Source organism: Hylobates moloch, unplaced genomic scaffold (genome assembly GCF_009828535.3).
Source record: "Hylobates moloch isolate HMO894 unplaced genomic scaffold, HMol_V3 SCAFFOLD_8, whole genome shotgun sequence".
Taxonomy (NCBI): Eukaryota; Metazoa; Chordata; class Mammalia; order Primates; family Hylobatidae; genus Hylobates; species Hylobates moloch.
Window position 1 is genome coordinate 54,681,185 of NW_026652283.1, and position 16,566 is coordinate 54,697,750.

At 41.8% G+C, this 16,566-nt stretch overlaps 2 protein-coding genes across 8 annotated transcripts in view; one reads left to right on the plus strand and one right to left on the minus strand.

Moving 5' to 3' along the window:
• FAM20B (FAM20B glycosaminoglycan xylosylkinase) overlaps positions 1-16,566 on the minus strand; it is a 253,546-nt gene that overhangs the window by 147,964 nt on the left and 89,016 nt on the right. The gene's annotated exons all lie outside the window — the stretch shown is intronic.
• Positions 1-16,566, plus strand: part of ABL2 (ABL proto-oncogene 2, non-receptor tyrosine kinase) — a 115,100-nt gene that overhangs the window by 89,762 nt on the left and 8,772 nt on the right. For all 7 annotated transcript variants that reach the window (XM_032160882.2, XM_058443415.1, XM_032160883.2 and 4 more), the window contains 6 exons: positions 1,197-1,367; positions 6,298-6,593; positions 11,080-11,352; positions 12,682-12,766; positions 14,214-14,391; positions 15,446-15,630. In XM_032160882.2, the coding sequence (XP_032016773.1) occupies positions 1,197-1,367; positions 6,298-6,593; positions 11,080-11,352; positions 12,682-12,766; positions 14,214-14,391; positions 15,446-15,630 (1,188 nt within the window). The remainder of the gene's footprint in view (positions 1-1,196; positions 1,368-6,297; positions 6,594-11,079; positions 11,353-12,681; positions 12,767-14,213; positions 14,392-15,445; positions 15,631-16,566) is intronic.

Below are 16,566 nucleotides of genomic sequence, written 5' to 3' on the forward strand. Positions count from 1 at the left end.
GCAGGCGCCTGTAATCCCAGCTACTTGGGAGGCTGAGGCAGGAGAATCACGCTTGAACTCGGGAGGCAGAGGTTTCAGTAAGCCAAGATCACGCCATTGCACTCCAGCCTGGGCAACAAGAGCAAAACTCCATCTCAAAATAATAATGATAATAATAATAAGTGGAAGAAGAGAGACATAAAAGTGTTGTTATATGACATAGACATTTGGATAGTTTGCCTTTGTAGACAGGCACTAAAAATAGTTTGATCAAGAAAATCGATAGTGGAAAAACTATGTTTTTTGTATAATCGATCTGGGCTGTGAGAAGCAGGTGATCTTTAAGATGGTATAGGGATCACCTGTGCTATGTACCATGACTAAATTTAGAAACTGTAAAGGCTTGAGGAAAAAACAGGTCGTAAAAGGCTTGGACCACTTTGAGTAGAAACTCAATAAATGCCCGATGATAGTAATGTTTTCTAGGCTCTTCAATTAAGTTATTGATATTTACAAAAAATCACTGCTCAGGAAAACAAAATAGAGTTTAAAAAAGTCATTCAGGCCGGGTGTGGCCATGTTTCTTTTGTTGTTTTTTAAAACAAAAAAAGATTATTTTTCGCCATGTTGGCCAAAAAAAGATATTTTTCTAAAAGCACTTTTTAAATAATTTTTTCTATACTTAAACAGAGGGTCTGGATTTGTACAATATTACCTAATTCTGAAAAATAATCCCTGTTGTCTTTTCTACAGTTTGTTTTCTGTGGAGAGAAAAAGGAATAAGGGTAGTTTGGGTGGACTTGTAAGAAACTTATCATCATTTCTTCCTTAAAACTCCAACTACTACTATAACAAAATATCCTATATGTTTTATAAAGCTAGTAACCATTTCTCTTTGAGATTCTTTTTTCCATTTTGAGAAAACTGCATTTCCTATTAGTTTATGTCTGATTTTGGTAAGTGCATATAAATCACGGCTAAACTCTCATTTTGTGGTCTTTTCTCTGACTACCTTGTTTTACATTTTCAACAAGTAAATTGCTTCCTCATGCTTCGGAGACACAGTGCCTATTTGCTCATTCTTCGTAACACTTTATACTATACAGTTCTTTCCTACTCTGGAGCCAGCAGCTGAAATACTGTGTATATACTGAATTCAAACAAATGTTTTGCTGTTGAACTCACCGTGAATTGCCTTCCCTTCTTATGTCTTTCAGAAGCTTTGCATCGTCCCTATGGTTGTGATGTTGAACCCCAGGCACTAAATGAGGCTGTCAGGTGGAGCTCCAAGGAGAACTTGCTCGGAGCCACCGAGAGTGACCCTAATCTCTTCGTTGCACTTTATGATTTTGTAGCAAGTGGTGATAACACACTCAGCATCACTAAAGGTGAGGCTTCTAAGTAACATCCTTTCACTTTTCAGTTTTCATTAATGATTAAGAGATAAAGGGGCCTGGCCAGGCGCGGTGGCTCACACCTATAATCTCAGCACTTTGGGAGGCCGAGGCGGGCAGATCACCTGAGGTCAGAAGTTTGAGACCAGCCTGGCCAACATGGTGAAACCCCGTCTCTAATAAAAATATGAAAAAAATTAATCGGGCGTGGTAGCACATGCCTGTAGTCCCAGCTACTCAGGAGGCTGGGGCATGAGAATCCTTTGAACTCGGGAGGCAGAGGTTGCAGTGAGCCGAGATCACACCACTGCAGTCCAGCCTGGGCGACAGAGTGAGACTCCATCTCAAAAAAAAAAAAAAAAAAAAATTATCCTGAAATACATTTTTTTTCCCCAGCAGTGGCTTTCATACGTTTAAAAGGCAAGAATAAGCTTAGGCAGACAAGCTATCCAGTTCATGTACACAAGGATAATCCCCCCCATAATCCTATTTCTTTCTCATAAAAGTTACTTTTTTTGCCCTTGCGTGCGTGCGCACGTGTGTGCGCGCGCACGCACACACACACACACACACACACACACAAAATCAATAATGGGTGATTTTATTTGGTCGTGTTCTTAATGTTCCCTTTTATAAGAATTTACCACGGAAATAAACTATCACTCTCTTGAGAATATTACTATAATGGAAATCAAATAAACCTTTCCTACCATTCCTTTCACTGATGTATATAAACACAAACAATAGACATTTATGTTGTCTAGGCCAGTGCTACTCAAAAATGGTCCACAACAAGGTAAGATGCTTATGCCAGAATGTGAAACACTGGACTACTATCTTCATGCAGAAAGCCTTGCTCCAAAAGGTAAAACTATTAGCTGAACTAAATAATAAATAGTGTGCTTAGTGACGTAGTTGGTTTACATTTGGTTGAAGTTCTTAATCTCACTGTGGACTAGTAATGAATGAACAGTCCTCAGATAGGCAGTCAAGTTCGCAGACATTCTGAGTAGCAGTGAGGTCTGGCAACATGGCTCATCTTAGCCACAGTTCAATTGCAATAGGTATGACCAGGCACGGTGGCTCACGCCTGTAATCTAGCACTTTGGAAAGCCGAGGCTGGTGGATTGTCTGAGCTCAGGAGTTTGAGACCAGCCTGGGCAACATGGTGAAACCCTATCTCTACTAAAATACAAAAGACATTAGCCGTGTGTAGCGGCATGTGCCTGTAGTCCTAGCTACTCGGGAGGCTGAGGCAGGAGAATTGCTTGAACTGGGGAGGCGGAGGTTGCATTGAGTTGAGATGGTGCCACTGCACTCCAGCCTGGGCGACAGAGTGAGATGCCGTCTCTTAAAAAAACAAAAACAGTCCGGGCGCGGTGGCTCACGCTTGTAATCCCAGCACTTTGGGAGGCCGAGGCAGGCGGATCACGAGGTCAGGAGATCGAGACCACAGTGAAACCCCGTCTCTACTAAAAATACAAAAAATTAGCCGGGCGTGGTGGCGGGCGCCTGTAGTCCCAGCTACTCGGAGAGGCGGAGGCAGGAGAATGGCGTGAACCCGGGAGGCGGAGCTTGTAGTGAGCCGAGATTGCGCCACTGCACTCCAGCCTGGGCGACAGAGCGAGACTCTGTCTCAAAAAACAAAACAAAACCAAAAGAATAGGTGTATAGTGAGTCTAACCTTCGTGGTAGTTGCATGTGCTGGCCAACTGTATATAGGACAGAATTAAAATTGAAAGTAAAAGTGCATCATCTCCTAGTGTCAGTTTTACTTCCTGCTTTTGGGTAGTTTTGGGGACAGGATGATACATGTTATGTATGTGGGGGTTGTGTTTATGCAGTTGTAGGAACATTTTACGTAAAGTTTGAGGTTAGAACAAAAGACATCAAAGAATTTTTTTTTTTTTTTGAGACAGAGTCTCGCTTTGTCACCCAGGCTGGAGTGCGGTGGCACAATCTCGGCTCACTGCAAGCTCTGCCTCCTGGGTTCAAGGGATTCTGCTGCTTCGGCCTCCTGAGTAGCTGGGATTACAGGCACGCACCACCACGCTGGGTTAATTTTTGTATTTTTAGTAGAGACAGGGTTTCACCCATGTTGGTCAGGATGGCCTCGAACTCCTGACCTGTGATCCGCCTGCCTCAGCCTCCCAAAGTGCTGGGATTACAGGCGTGAGCCACCACGCCCAGCCAGAAAGTTTATATTGTGTAGTAGTCTCTTTGGACTGCAATATACTTGATTTTACCTTTACTGATTCTTCGCTGGAGAAATTTGTGAAGTAATGACTCAGAAATTCTTTCATAGGTACGTTTTCCTGTTGTTTTTTCAAGATGGCCCAGTCATCAAGGAAACATTGATAAAGACTGTTGATTCCTCAGTTATCAGTTATGACTGGCCTTTATCTTATGACCAGCAGTGGTTTCTCTTAAAATCCACAGAATGCCAAATTTTTATATCAGGTTCTCACTAATTTAAAATGATGTCATACTAAAGCTATTTTATTATTTTAAAAGACAAGAAAATATATTTAAAAAATAAAGCAACACTTTAGTTTTTGATTGAAAATGATATTTTGCTTGAATTTTTTTTTTTTTAAAGTTCTACCAGCCAAGCGCAGTGGCTCATCCCTGTAATCTCAGCACTTTGGGAGGTTGAGGCAGGAGGATTGCTTGAGCCTAGCAGTTCAAAACCAGCCTAGGCAATGTAGTGAGACCCCTGTCTCTACAAAAAATTTAAAAATTAGCCAAGGGCAGTGGCATGCACCTGTAGACCCAGGTACTTGGGGGCCTGAGGTCTGAGGATCACTTGAGCCTGAGAAGTTGAGGTTACAGTGAGCTGTGTTTGCACCGCTGCACTGCTGCGTGGCGACAGAGGGAGACCTGTTTCAAAACAAACAAAAAAGTTCTCCCTAGGGTTGCTCTGCCAGTTTGGCCAATATTTGAATCCATACTAGTCATCCCCCTGTCAGTTTCCATGGTAGTCAAAACTTCCAGGGTAGAAAAATTTTCCTGATAACTGACAAAAAAAGAGAACAACAAACAAAAAATCCTGGGGTCTTTGACTGTATCTTAATTATGATAGCCTGTCATTACCAATTCTTTTCAAGGAAGCAACAATATTAAAAAATGTATATATAGATATATATATATACACAAAGTACTAATATTCTTTGTTTTTAGTTCATGTGGACTAATAGAGAAAAGCTATAGAGCAACAGGTTTTCTTCAGTTTTTCTAGCAGGACTCTTTTTTTTTCTTCCTGTAAATATGATTGGCTAGTATTGGTGCACTTATGCATATCCGCCGCTACACCAGACTCACTCTTATCTGTATATATGTATATTTTATGTACCCATAGGTGTATATATGTACATATACTCTTGTGTTTTTTCTCATTATCTCATATCCATGTGTCTAAGGTGAGATGGTGTCTAATAGAAAGTTATTCTATGGAATCGTTTCTGAAGGCCACTAAAAAAGGACAGATGGTTAGGATAGATTATTGTTAATTCTCCTAAAAACTTTTGCCTAATACTTCTGCCCATGTGCCTTTTTTTTTTTTTTTTTTGGCAGTCTCACTCTGTCTCCCAGGCTGGAGTACAGTGGTACAGTCTTGGCTCACTGCAACCTCAGCTTCCCAGGTTCAAGCAATTCTCCTGCCTCAGCCTCCCGAGTAGCTGGGATTACAGGCATGCGCCACCACGACTGGCTAATTTTTTTGTATTTTTGGTGGAGACGAGGTTTCACCATGTTGGCCAGGCTGGTCTCGAACTCCTGACCTTAGGTGATCCGCCCCTCTCAGCCTCCCAAAGTGCTGGGATTACAGGCGTGAGACACCACGCTCAGCCATGGCCATGTGCTTTTGATTGACTTGGCTTCCTTCTACTTTCTGACACTGAAGAAGTAGATGTGAACGCTGTAGGAAGCCTTGCATCTCTTAGAGATAAGAGCCTGAGGCACTACAAGGATTCTTTAGATTAACATTTATTTATCACTAGTGATATCTCTTTCACTTTTTCTGTTTTGCCAAAGAAACCTAATTTGTGCTGCAAGTATTGGGGCAAGTTATATGTTGAAGTCTGAACTTGATGTTCACAATTTTAATAGAAAAATTAAGATCATTGAAGTTGACAGCAAAGATACACTGAGTGACTTGGGTTTTGGTTTCCAACTTCAGAGTGAGCTTGCCATTCCACACACTGATTTTAATGTGGAATGGAAAGGAGTGATTCATTCTTTGTGGGAACTAGGAAGGAAATAAGAAAGCTATAACTATTTTTAAACTTGCATTCTGGAAGGGATTGTGTTTTGGGAGTCCTAACTGCCCATTCCCTCACCCCACTAAACAGTTTTCTTGCTGAAAACTCTGTGGTCCATGTTTTTTTTGTTTGTTCATTTTTTGTTTTTGTTTTTGTTTTTTTCCATCAGTGGTTTTGTTGCCTTGGTGGCAAGTGAAATTTAGAAGTCACTTTGTATCTCACATGTCTTATCCCTAATCCTTGATTGTTGTTAACATTGAATCATATATGAGATACATTCCTTGATAAACTGTTTTGAGGGAAAGTGAATTTTCTTCTTTTGAAGAGTGAACACTGTGTCCTTTTCCAGCCATTTTAGTAACCTGTCTGCCATACGTAGAATTTCCCAAGGATATTTTTTAAGTTGTATATAGACTTTTAAAACCCTGTAGTAAATGCCAGAAAACCATTTCTTACCATACTTCTGTGGTTAAGCTAAAAGCTAAAGAGAGCAATCAGGATATGATAAACAGCCAAGTTTGTTTTCATTATTTTAAAAAAAATTTTGGCATAAAAGTTCTAGATTCTTTTTTTTTTAAGTGAGTTTAAAGTTTGACAGTACACTGCTTCAGTTGAAATAAAGTCTTAACATCGTTTCTTTCATCCTGTGATGACCTTATGGCTAGGTGAAAAGCTACGAGTCCTTGGTTACAACCAGAATGGCGAGTGGAGTGAAGTTCGCTCTAAGAATGGGCAGGGCTGGGTGCCAAGCAACTACATCACCCCAGTGAACAGCCTGGAAAAACACTCCTGGTACCATGGACCTGTGTCACGCAGTGCAGCTGAGTATCTGCTCAGCAGTCTAATCAATGGCAGCTTTCTGGTGCGAGAAAGTGAGAGTAGCCCTGGGCAGCTGTCCATCTCGCTCAGGTACGAGGGACGTGTGTATCACTACAGGATCAATACCACTGCAGATGGCAAGGTAAGACTCCCTGGTCACCACCTTTAAGCATGGACTGGCTGCTCTGTGAAATAATATTCAACATGATTGAAGTGAAATAATAGATTTTATGTCTGACATGAAATAAAATATTCACTAGCTTTGTGAGTTTGGGCTTTTTGGCATGTTAGAGCTTGTTCTCTTGAAAAGGATATGGTAATAGAAATTTAAAAACAGTATTATGTTAATATTTTACAGATGAGCTAGATTTGAAGGTGAAGAATGAAGGGAACTGCTCTATAAGTTAGCTGTTCTGATAATCAATACACAAATACACACCCAGTACACTGGTATAGAATTTATCAGTTAACATTGTATCATTGAAAATTAGAATAATATCTACCAGAAAGTTCACAGTGGAAGAATTTAGACTTTTGAGCCTGGTGTCGATCATTAATGTATATTAACTGAAATGGATCATTCAGTCATTGAACAGTTTCTATATTGGGAACACCAACCATGTTAGTTAGAATGGATGTGTTACAGTGTGTTTACACATTATAAACTGCAGAGCATGAGCTTGTGTCCATTGTTTATCTGTTGAGCAGTAAATTTAGGTTGAATTATTTCTTCTATTCTCCTCTGTGTGATAGGCAAGCTGTGGGGGAAGCACAGGCTTTGGAGCAAGCAGATCTGATTGTGACCTTACATAAGTCTCAATTTCCCTGTCTGTAATTAGATCCCACTTTATTGGGTTGTTGTAAGGATTAAATGAAATAATTTCTGTAAAACATAATGACAAAGTAGGAAATAAGTAAATTTTAAATTTTCTTTCACTTTTGCACCAGCATACAGACCTAGTATGTTTCCTCTTGACCAAACAGAACAGAATCAGATGTGTAATAAGAGTGACTCAGCAGTTCTAGTTATTTACCTAATAGAAATGAGTGCATATGTGTGCTAGAAGACATGTATAGGAATGTTCATAGCAGCATTGCTTGTGATAGCCAAAAACTAGAAACACCCACAGATCTAACAACAGAATGGATTAATAAATTGTGGTATATTCATAAAATGCAATTTCATTCAACAACAGAAACGAACACAGTACTGCTACACACAACACCATCAGGTAAAACTATGGCCCTCCAGCCATCTGCTTTTTTTTGTAAATAACATTTTATTGGAATACAGCCACACCCATTTGTCCATGTATTGTCTATGGTTTCTATTACTAGGCAGCGCTGAGTAGTTCACAGTTCTGACACACTATGGCCACAGCCTAAAATATTTATTATCTGGCTCTTATGAAGAGTTTGCTGGCCCCTACTCTAGATGAGTGTTAGCTGACTCAACAACTTCAGCAAAGTTGAAGGATTAGTATTAGCTAGGGGATGAGGATGTGGGGAGTGGGAAGGACTCCTAATGGATATGAGGTGATGAGAATGTTCTAGAGTTAGATAGTGGTGATGGTTGGACAACTTTGAGAATATGCTAAAAACCACTAAATTGTATACCTTAAAATGATGAATTTTATGGTATGTGAAATATAATGCAATTTTTTAAAGTTGGGTGGATGAAAGCAGACATAATACATACTGTGTGATTCTGTTTGTATATAGTTCAGAAGCAGAGGCCAGGCACGGTGGCTCACACCCGTAATGCCAGCACTTTGGGAGGCTGAGGCAGGCCTCATCACTGGAGGTCAGGAAGTCAGCCCCACAAACATGGTGAAACCCTATCTCTACTACAAATACAAAAATTGGCCTGGCATGGTGGCACGCGCTTGTAATCCCAGTTACAAAGGAGGCTGAGGCAGGAGAATTGGTTGAACCCGGGAGGTGGAGGTTGTAGTGAGCCAAGATCGTGCCACTGCACTCCAGCCTGGGCAACAGAGCGGGACTCTGTCTTAAAAAAAAAGAAAAGAGGAAGAAGCTAATCTAAGACGTTAGAAGTCAGCATAGTGGCTGTCTTTGCAAGGGTAAATAGCTGGAGAGCATAAGGGAGGCTTCTGGGGTGCTGATCATGTTATAATTCTTGGTGTAGGTGATGTTTACATGGGTAAGTTTACTTTGTAAAAATTAATCAATTTTCTGTTTATGAACTGTATACTTTATACACTAAAACAAAAGCTTCTTTTTTTTTTTCTTTTGAGACGGAGTCTTGCTGTGTCACCCAGGCTGGAGTGCAGTGGCGCAATCTCGGCTTACTGCAAGTTCCACCTCCCAGGTTCACGCCATTCTCCTGCCTCAGCCTCCTCAGTAGCTGGGACTACAGGCGCCTACCACCACACCTGGCTTTTTTTTTTTGTATTTTTAATAGAGACGGTGTGTCACCATGTTAGCCAGGGTGGTCTCGATCTCCTGACTTTGTGATCTGCCTGCCTTGGCCTCCCAAAGTGCTGGGATTACAGGCGTGAGCCACTGCGCCCAGCCAAAAGCATCTTTAAAAAAAAAATAAATAAATAACAGGCTAGGCATGGTGGCTCATGCCTGTAATCCCAACACTTGGGGAGGCCAAGGTGGGTAGATCACTTGAGCCCAGGAGTTCAAGACCAGCCTGAGGAACATAGTGAAACCTCATCTCTACAAAAAATTTTAAAAATTAGCTGGGCATGGTGGCATATGTCTGTGGTCCTAGCTACTCGGGAAGCTGAGGCAGGAGGATCACCTGAACCTGGGAGGTCAAGGCTGCAGTGAGTCATGATTGTGTCACTGCACTCCAGGCTGGGCAACCGAGCGAGACCCCTATTTCTCAAAATAAATAAAAATTAAAGCTCCCTTGGGAGAGAAGGCCAGAGAATTCCCTCTTACTTTACATTTCTTATTGCTTAGCAAATTAACAACTATTTTGTAAGCAATTCTGTGAAATCCAGTGTGGCTCTTTTCTTTTTTTTAGACGGAGTCTTGCTCTGTCACCCAGGCCAGAATGCAGTGGTGTGATCTCAGCTCACTGCAACCTCCACCTTCCAGGTTCAAGCAATCCTCCCACCTCAGCCTCCCAAGTAGCTGGGACTACAGGCACGCACCACCATGCCTAGCTAATTTTTGTATTTTTAGTAGAGAGGGGGTTTCACCATGATGGCCAGGCTGGTCTCAACTCTTGACCTCAAGTGACCTGCCCACCTCAGCCTCCCAAAGTGCTGGGATTACAGGTGTGAGCCACTGCGCCTGGCCACCGGTAAATTGTGGCTCTTTCTTTAATGGCCTAGACACTCAAATGCACATCGTAATTAAAATTATGAGATATTTGAATACTCTTACCAAAAAATCTAAATCAGTGGTTTTCAAGTTATGTTCTTTACAAGATTGAGGTGATATTTTGTAAATTTCTACAAGAGGCCAAGTCCTTGCTTGCCTACTTTGGTCAGGGTATCTCTTCTTTACCTATCTTCTATAGTTGAGTCCACAGTCTTGTGGCTTAAAAGTATTTCAAGACTGGCCGGGTGTGGTGGTTCACACCTGTAATCCCAGCAATTTGGGAGACTGAGGCAGGCAGATCACTTGAGGTTAGGAGTTCCTGACCAGCCTGGCTAACATGATGAAACCCCGTCTCTACTAAAAATACAAAGAAAAAAATTAGCCAGGCCTGATGGCGCATGCCTGTAATCCCAGGTACTTGGGAGGCTGAGGCAGGAGAATCACTTGAACCCAGGAGGCGGAGGTTGCAGTGAGCTGAGGTTGCCACACTGCACTCCAGCCTGGGCAACAGAGTGAGACTCTGTCTCCAAATATATATATATATTTTATATAATATATATATATTTGAAAAAATATATATATATTTGAAAAAAAAACACATATATTTGAAAATATATATATATATTTGAAGACCAATGAGCTTGATTATCCAGAGAGAGATCTTGGAAGGTTTTTCCCAAGACTAATTTAGGAAGAATAGGAAAGGCAGATTAAATAAGAATAAACTGAAGTTCTGTGTTTACCCTTGCAATCATCATTTAACTTTTTTATTTACCTCAATTAAGGTAAACTCTTGCTGGGTATAGTGGCCCAGTCTGTAATCTCAGCACCTTGGGAGGCCCAGGCAGGAGGATTGCTTGAGGCTGGCATTTGAGACCTGCCTGGGCAATATAGTGAGACCCTGTCTGCAGAAATTTTTTTTTTTTTTTAAAGATAGCCTCCTATCTATATCTTCAGGCCAGTGAAATATGGGCTTTAAAAAAAAAATTCTTAGGCCGGGAGCGGTGGCTTGCGCTTGTAATCCCAGCACTTTGGGAGGCTGAGGCGGGCAGATCACGAGGTCAGGAGATCAAGAACACAGTGAAACCCTGTCTCTACTAAAAATACAAAAAATTAGCCGGGCGTGGTGGCGGGCGCCTGTAGTCCCAGCTACTCAGAGAGGCCGAGGCAGGAGAATGGCGTGAACCCGGGAGGCGGAGCTTGCAGTGAGCCGAGATCACGCCACTGCACTCCAGCCTGGGCAACAGAGCAAGACTCCATCTCAAAAAAAAAAAAAAAAATTCTTAATCTCTTTTCAAGTTGTTTAGCTTTTCTCCTTTTCTTACCAGGTATATGTGACTGCTGAGAGCCGCTTTAGCACCTTGGCAGAGCTTGTACACCATCACTCCACAGTGGCTGATGGGCTGGTGACAACATTACACTACCCAGCACCCAAGTGTAATAAGCCTACAGTCTATGGTGTGTCCCCCATCCACGACAAATGGGAAATGGAGCGAACAGATATTACCATGAAGCACAAACTTGGGGGCGGTCAATATGGAGAGGTTTACGTTGGCGTCTGGAAGAAATACAGCCTTACAGTTGCTGTGAAAACATTGAAGGTGGGTTGCTGAGAATTACAGTTTTCAGGCATCTTTTTTTTTTTTGTGCTCAATCACTTGGAAATATCAGCATGCCCTTCTTTAACTTTGGAACACTTTCCACCCACTGGTGCCAAGCACATCAGCAAATTGCGATGATTAACCCTAGTGCCATTGCTGACAATGCAGAGGTAGATTATTCACTGCAGTGCAATGAAACCCACATGTGGGAAAGGTCTGTCTCTGGAGGCTGTTGATGTAGATCTTAGTGGGAGGTTAGAAGCAAATTAAAAGTTATAAAAGCAAAATAAGCTCTTTTGCTTCATGAGAATGACCCCTGCTGGACAGAATTCTTGTCTGAGAGTCATGGGCCCCTTTCTTGTTCTGTCCTTTCTCTCCTTTGTTCTTGTTCCTCCTGTCTCTTTGCAGTTAGATCACTTCTTCTTAATATTCACAGAAATCTTTTTCGTAGTACTACTATATGTCTCCTTTAAACATCCCAATATCAAATTATAAGGTTTTCACTCACTTGATTTTCCCAGAGCCTCAGTAACTGTCTCTGGTATATCACTCATAAGGGCTATTCTTTAGCTATAAGTAGTAGTCAGTTCTGTTTCTTAAGCATATTCTGAGTGTGAAGCAATATATAAGGCCTTGCTCTCTAAGAAGATTATGATCTAAGCAAGAAGATAAGTATGTAAGCAGCTAAGTGCTGTGTCTCCTCATTCAAAGCCTGAGATGTCTGGAGAAGTAAACTATGAGAGAACTGAACTATCCAATACAGGGCTCCTGTGTTTCAGTTGATTATAGGACACGATTGGTGAATTTTGCTCCTCCTGCTAATTTTTACCCCAGAGCATTTTTCTTTATAAGTTGGACTTCTTAAAATAATAATAATTTCGTCTGGGTGTGGTGGCTCACGACTGTAATCCCAGCAATTTGGGAAGCCCAGGCGGGCGGATCACCTGAGGTCAGGAGAGCATCCTGGCCAACATGGCAAAACCCTGCCTTTTCTAAAAATACAAAAAGTAGCCAGACATGGTGGTGCATGCCTGTAATCCCAGCTACTTGGGAGGCTGAGCCAGGAGAGTCGCTTGAGCCCAGGAGGCAGAGGTTGCAGTGAGATCACACCACTTCACCCCAACCTGGGTAACAGAGTGAGACCCTGTCTCAAAAAAAAAAAAATTAAATTAAAATAATTATTATTTCTTGTAATATGCTAAAATATTCAAAAGATACTTCTTTTTACTTTTAAAGCTGAAGCTTTAGGATTGTGAGATGAATCAAATGATTTTAAGTTGGGGGTTTGTCCCTCTCGTTTTCTTCTTTCTTACCTTTCCCTTTTTCTAGGAAGATACCATGGAGGTAGAAGAATTCCTGAAAGAAGCTGCAGTAATGAAGGAAATCAAGCATCCTAATCTGGTACAACTTTTAGGTGAGGAACCTTGCCTGAACCATAGATTTCCTCCAAAAATGCTTGCCCTTTAATAACCCCTTGTTATCTCCAAATGCTTTTTTTTTTTTTTTCTTTTTAAATATAGAGACAGGGTCTCGCTCTGTTGTCCAGGCTGCTGTTGAAGTGATACTCCCGCCTGGGCCTTTCAATATGTTGGGATTACAGGCATGAGCTACCATGCCCGGCCTTTTTTCCCCCCCGCAATACCTTTCTTTTCAGTCACCATGGTGGAAGCTGCAGGTTTGAATCCACTTCAATAAATAGTTATTTTAATCAGTAGGTTCTGTGTTTAAAAATAGCCCAAGAAACAGTGGCCTGGATTGATTTTAGTATATAAAACTGCTCAGTTTGTACTAATTGCCCCAGATTCAAAGTTCAGAAGTGTTCAAAATGGTACTGAACCAAAAACTCATGAAATGTTTTTGCAAAATAAAGAGACATTAAACAAAGGACTGTTGAAAAGAAGCAAATTAAAAACTGTGACCACACCCATCAGTTCACCTACACAAGCAGGAAATGCTGTATTATGTTAGATTGGCTTTTCACTGTTCAGGTCACAAAGAACTCTTTTACTAAGCCCTTTTCCTTTTTTAAAATAGGGCCAGGTTTGTTTGTTTTTTGGGGAGGTGAGGGTGGGGGGTGTTTTTTGTTGTGGGTTTTTTTTGTTTTTGTTTTTCTTTTTTAAATACAGAGTTTTGCTCTGTCACCCTGGCTGGAGTGCAGTGGCATGATCCTGGCTCACTGCAACCTCCGCCTCCCAGGTTCAAGCTATTCTCATGCCTCAACGTGCATCACCACATCCAGCTAATTTTTGTAGTAGAGACAGAGTTTTGCTATGTTGGCCAGTCAAGTCTTGAACGGCTGGTCTCAGGCGATCTGCCTGCCTCAGCTTCCCAAAGTGCTAGGATTACAGGTGTGAGCCACTGCACCCGGCCTCTTGTTGGTTTTTTATAAGGAATCTGCCATGTATCAGTGAAGTCCTTGACTATAGAAATGATGAAAATCATTTTACAAAGCAGTATTGCAGGTGGGGCTCACATAGTCTTCAGCGTGTGCACAATTGCTATTACTTTTGAATAAGTATTGTTAGCGGGCAGTTGAGGAGGAGAATCATGGGCCATGTATAAAACTCTAGACATGTTGGTTTTCCTGGCCCCTCATAGAATTAATACAAGTAACTCTGCTTTTGCTCAAACTGACAAATACTCAGAGGCATATGAATTCCCAGAGAACAATATAGTGAAAGCAAAGACTCCCTTATAAACCAGCTTCTTAGTTTTTGCTAATTTCAGAGAACGTGGTGGTAAGAAGGGAAAAGATTACTGCCGAACTAGACTTGAAAAATTGTCAAATTATTCTTGGCCAAAGTGGTTTGGAGTGTTTGAATGTATGCTAATAAAAACAAGCATTATTCTTCAACTTTTAGGTGTGTGTACTTTGGAGCCACCATTTTACATTGTGACTGAATACATGCCATACGGGAATTTGCTGGATTACCTCCGAGAATGCAACCGAGAAGAGGTGACTGCAGTTGTGCTGCTCTACATGGCCACTCAGATTTCTTCTGCAATGGAGTACTTAGAGAAGAAGAATTTCATCCATAGGTGTGTAAAACTTACTCTGACTAACCATGAAGCCATCCTGCTTGACATGCAGATAAAAGGAAGAATGTGAGAACCTTCCCAGAAAATTTCGGATGATTCAAGAAAGTAATTTTGTATTTCACAGGCCCATTATAATGTCACTTCTAACTTGTAAACCTACTGTACTCTGATTAAAGTATTAATAAGGGGCCTTTGCTATTCTCAAACCTGAGAACTCTCTTTAAAAAAAAAAAAATTACAATAGTGATGGGGTCTTGCTATGTTGACCAGGCTGGTCTCAAACTACTGGCCGCAAGTGATCTTCCCATCTTAGCCTTCCAAAGTGCTGGGATTATAGGTGTGAGCCACCATGCCTGGCCAGAGAGCTCTCTTTATTTTGCCCAGCACTGTATCCAAGATCCTTTTTCACCATCTAGTGGCTTTTTTTTTTTTTCCTTCTTGAGACAGGCTGGCTCCATCGCCCAGGCTGGAATGCAGTGATGCGATCTTAGCTTACTGCACCCTCAGCCTCCTGGGCTCAAGCCGTCCTCCCGCCTCAGCCTCCCGAGTAGCTGGGATTACAGGAATGTGCCACCATGCCCGGCTAAGTGTTTTTTTATGTTTTTTTTTTTTTTTTGTAGACTGGGTTTCGCCATGTTGCCCCAGCTGGTCCTGAACTCTTGAGCTCAGGAGATGCACCCACCTTGGCCTCCCAAAGTGCTAGGATTACAGGCGTGAGCCACCACACCTGGCCTAGTGGCTGAATTTTTAAAATAGTTTTCTGCCTTAGTAAATAACTAGTCTTGTAGAAAAGCATCTATTGCTTACCTATCCCAGTGTACTTATAAATAGGGACCCATTTTATAAAGCCTGCTTTATTCTGCTTCTTGATGAGTGCTCTACAGTGACATATCATTAGTGGCTTTCTAAGGTGTTAGTGATTATCAGAAAATACTACCATATTTGTCAGCACTTACTTAACTCTGCCTATAACACAAAGAATCAAGAATAGAGTGTTCATGACCATTTTCCTCACCATCTGAATGGAATCACATTAGGGTTCTCTTTCCCACAGAGATCTTGCAGCTCGTAACTGCCTAGTGGGAGAAAACCATGTGGTAAAAGTGGCTGACTTTGGCTTAAGTAGATTGATGACTGGAGACACTTACACTGCTCATGCTGGAGCCAAATTTCCTATTAAGTGGACAGCACCAGAGAGTCTTGCCTACAATACCTTCTCAATTAAATCTGACGTCTGGGGTAAGGTTGAAAGGGATTTTTTCTGTGTCATTTTATTTTTTTTTATAAATGCCTTGATTCTTTAGAGCTTCTCTTATGATGTTCAGTATCCTCTACCTTTACCTGCCATTCTTCTTCAGTTATTCAGCAAGCATTTGTTAAATACCTCCTATCTGCCAGGACTGTATTAAGAACTTGCATAAACAGATGTATAGGCATGGTGTGGTGGCTCACGTTTGTAATTACAGCACTTTGGGCCGAGATGGGTGGATCACTTGAGGTCAAGAGTTCGAGACCAGCCTGGCCAACATGGTGAACTCCCGTCTCTACTAACTACAAAAATTAGCCAGGCATGGTGGCATGCGCCAGTAATCCCAGCTGTTCAGGGGGCTGAAGGCTGAGGCAGGGGAATTGCTTGAGCCTGGGGGGGCAGAGATTGCAGTGAGCCAAGATGGCACCACTGCACTCCAGCCTGGGCAATAGAGCGAGACTCTGTCTAAAAAAAAAGTATAAAGAAGAAAGTTTAGGGCCAGGCACGGTGGCTCATGCCTGTAATCCCAGCACTTTGGGAGGCCGAGGCAGGTGGACCACCTGAGGTCAGGAGCTTGAGACCAGCCTGACCAACATGGTGAAACCCCATCTCTACTAAAAATACAAAAATTAGCCAGGTCATGGTGGCACACCATGTAATCCCAGCTACCCGGGAGGCTGAGGCAGGATGAGTTGTGGTGAGCCGAGTCACACCTTGTATCCATCCACCTTGCAAAAAGAACAAAATCTGTCTCAAACGAAAGTTTTAAAAAAGAAAGTCCTTGCCTTCAGAGAGCTCACAGTCTAGATCTCTTATTGCATTGGAGTGCTGATGATCCTCTCTCTGTAAAGCATCTTATTTCTACGTTAGGTTTTTTGTTTTTATTTTTGAGACAGAGTCTTGCTCTGTTGTCCAGGCTGGAGTGC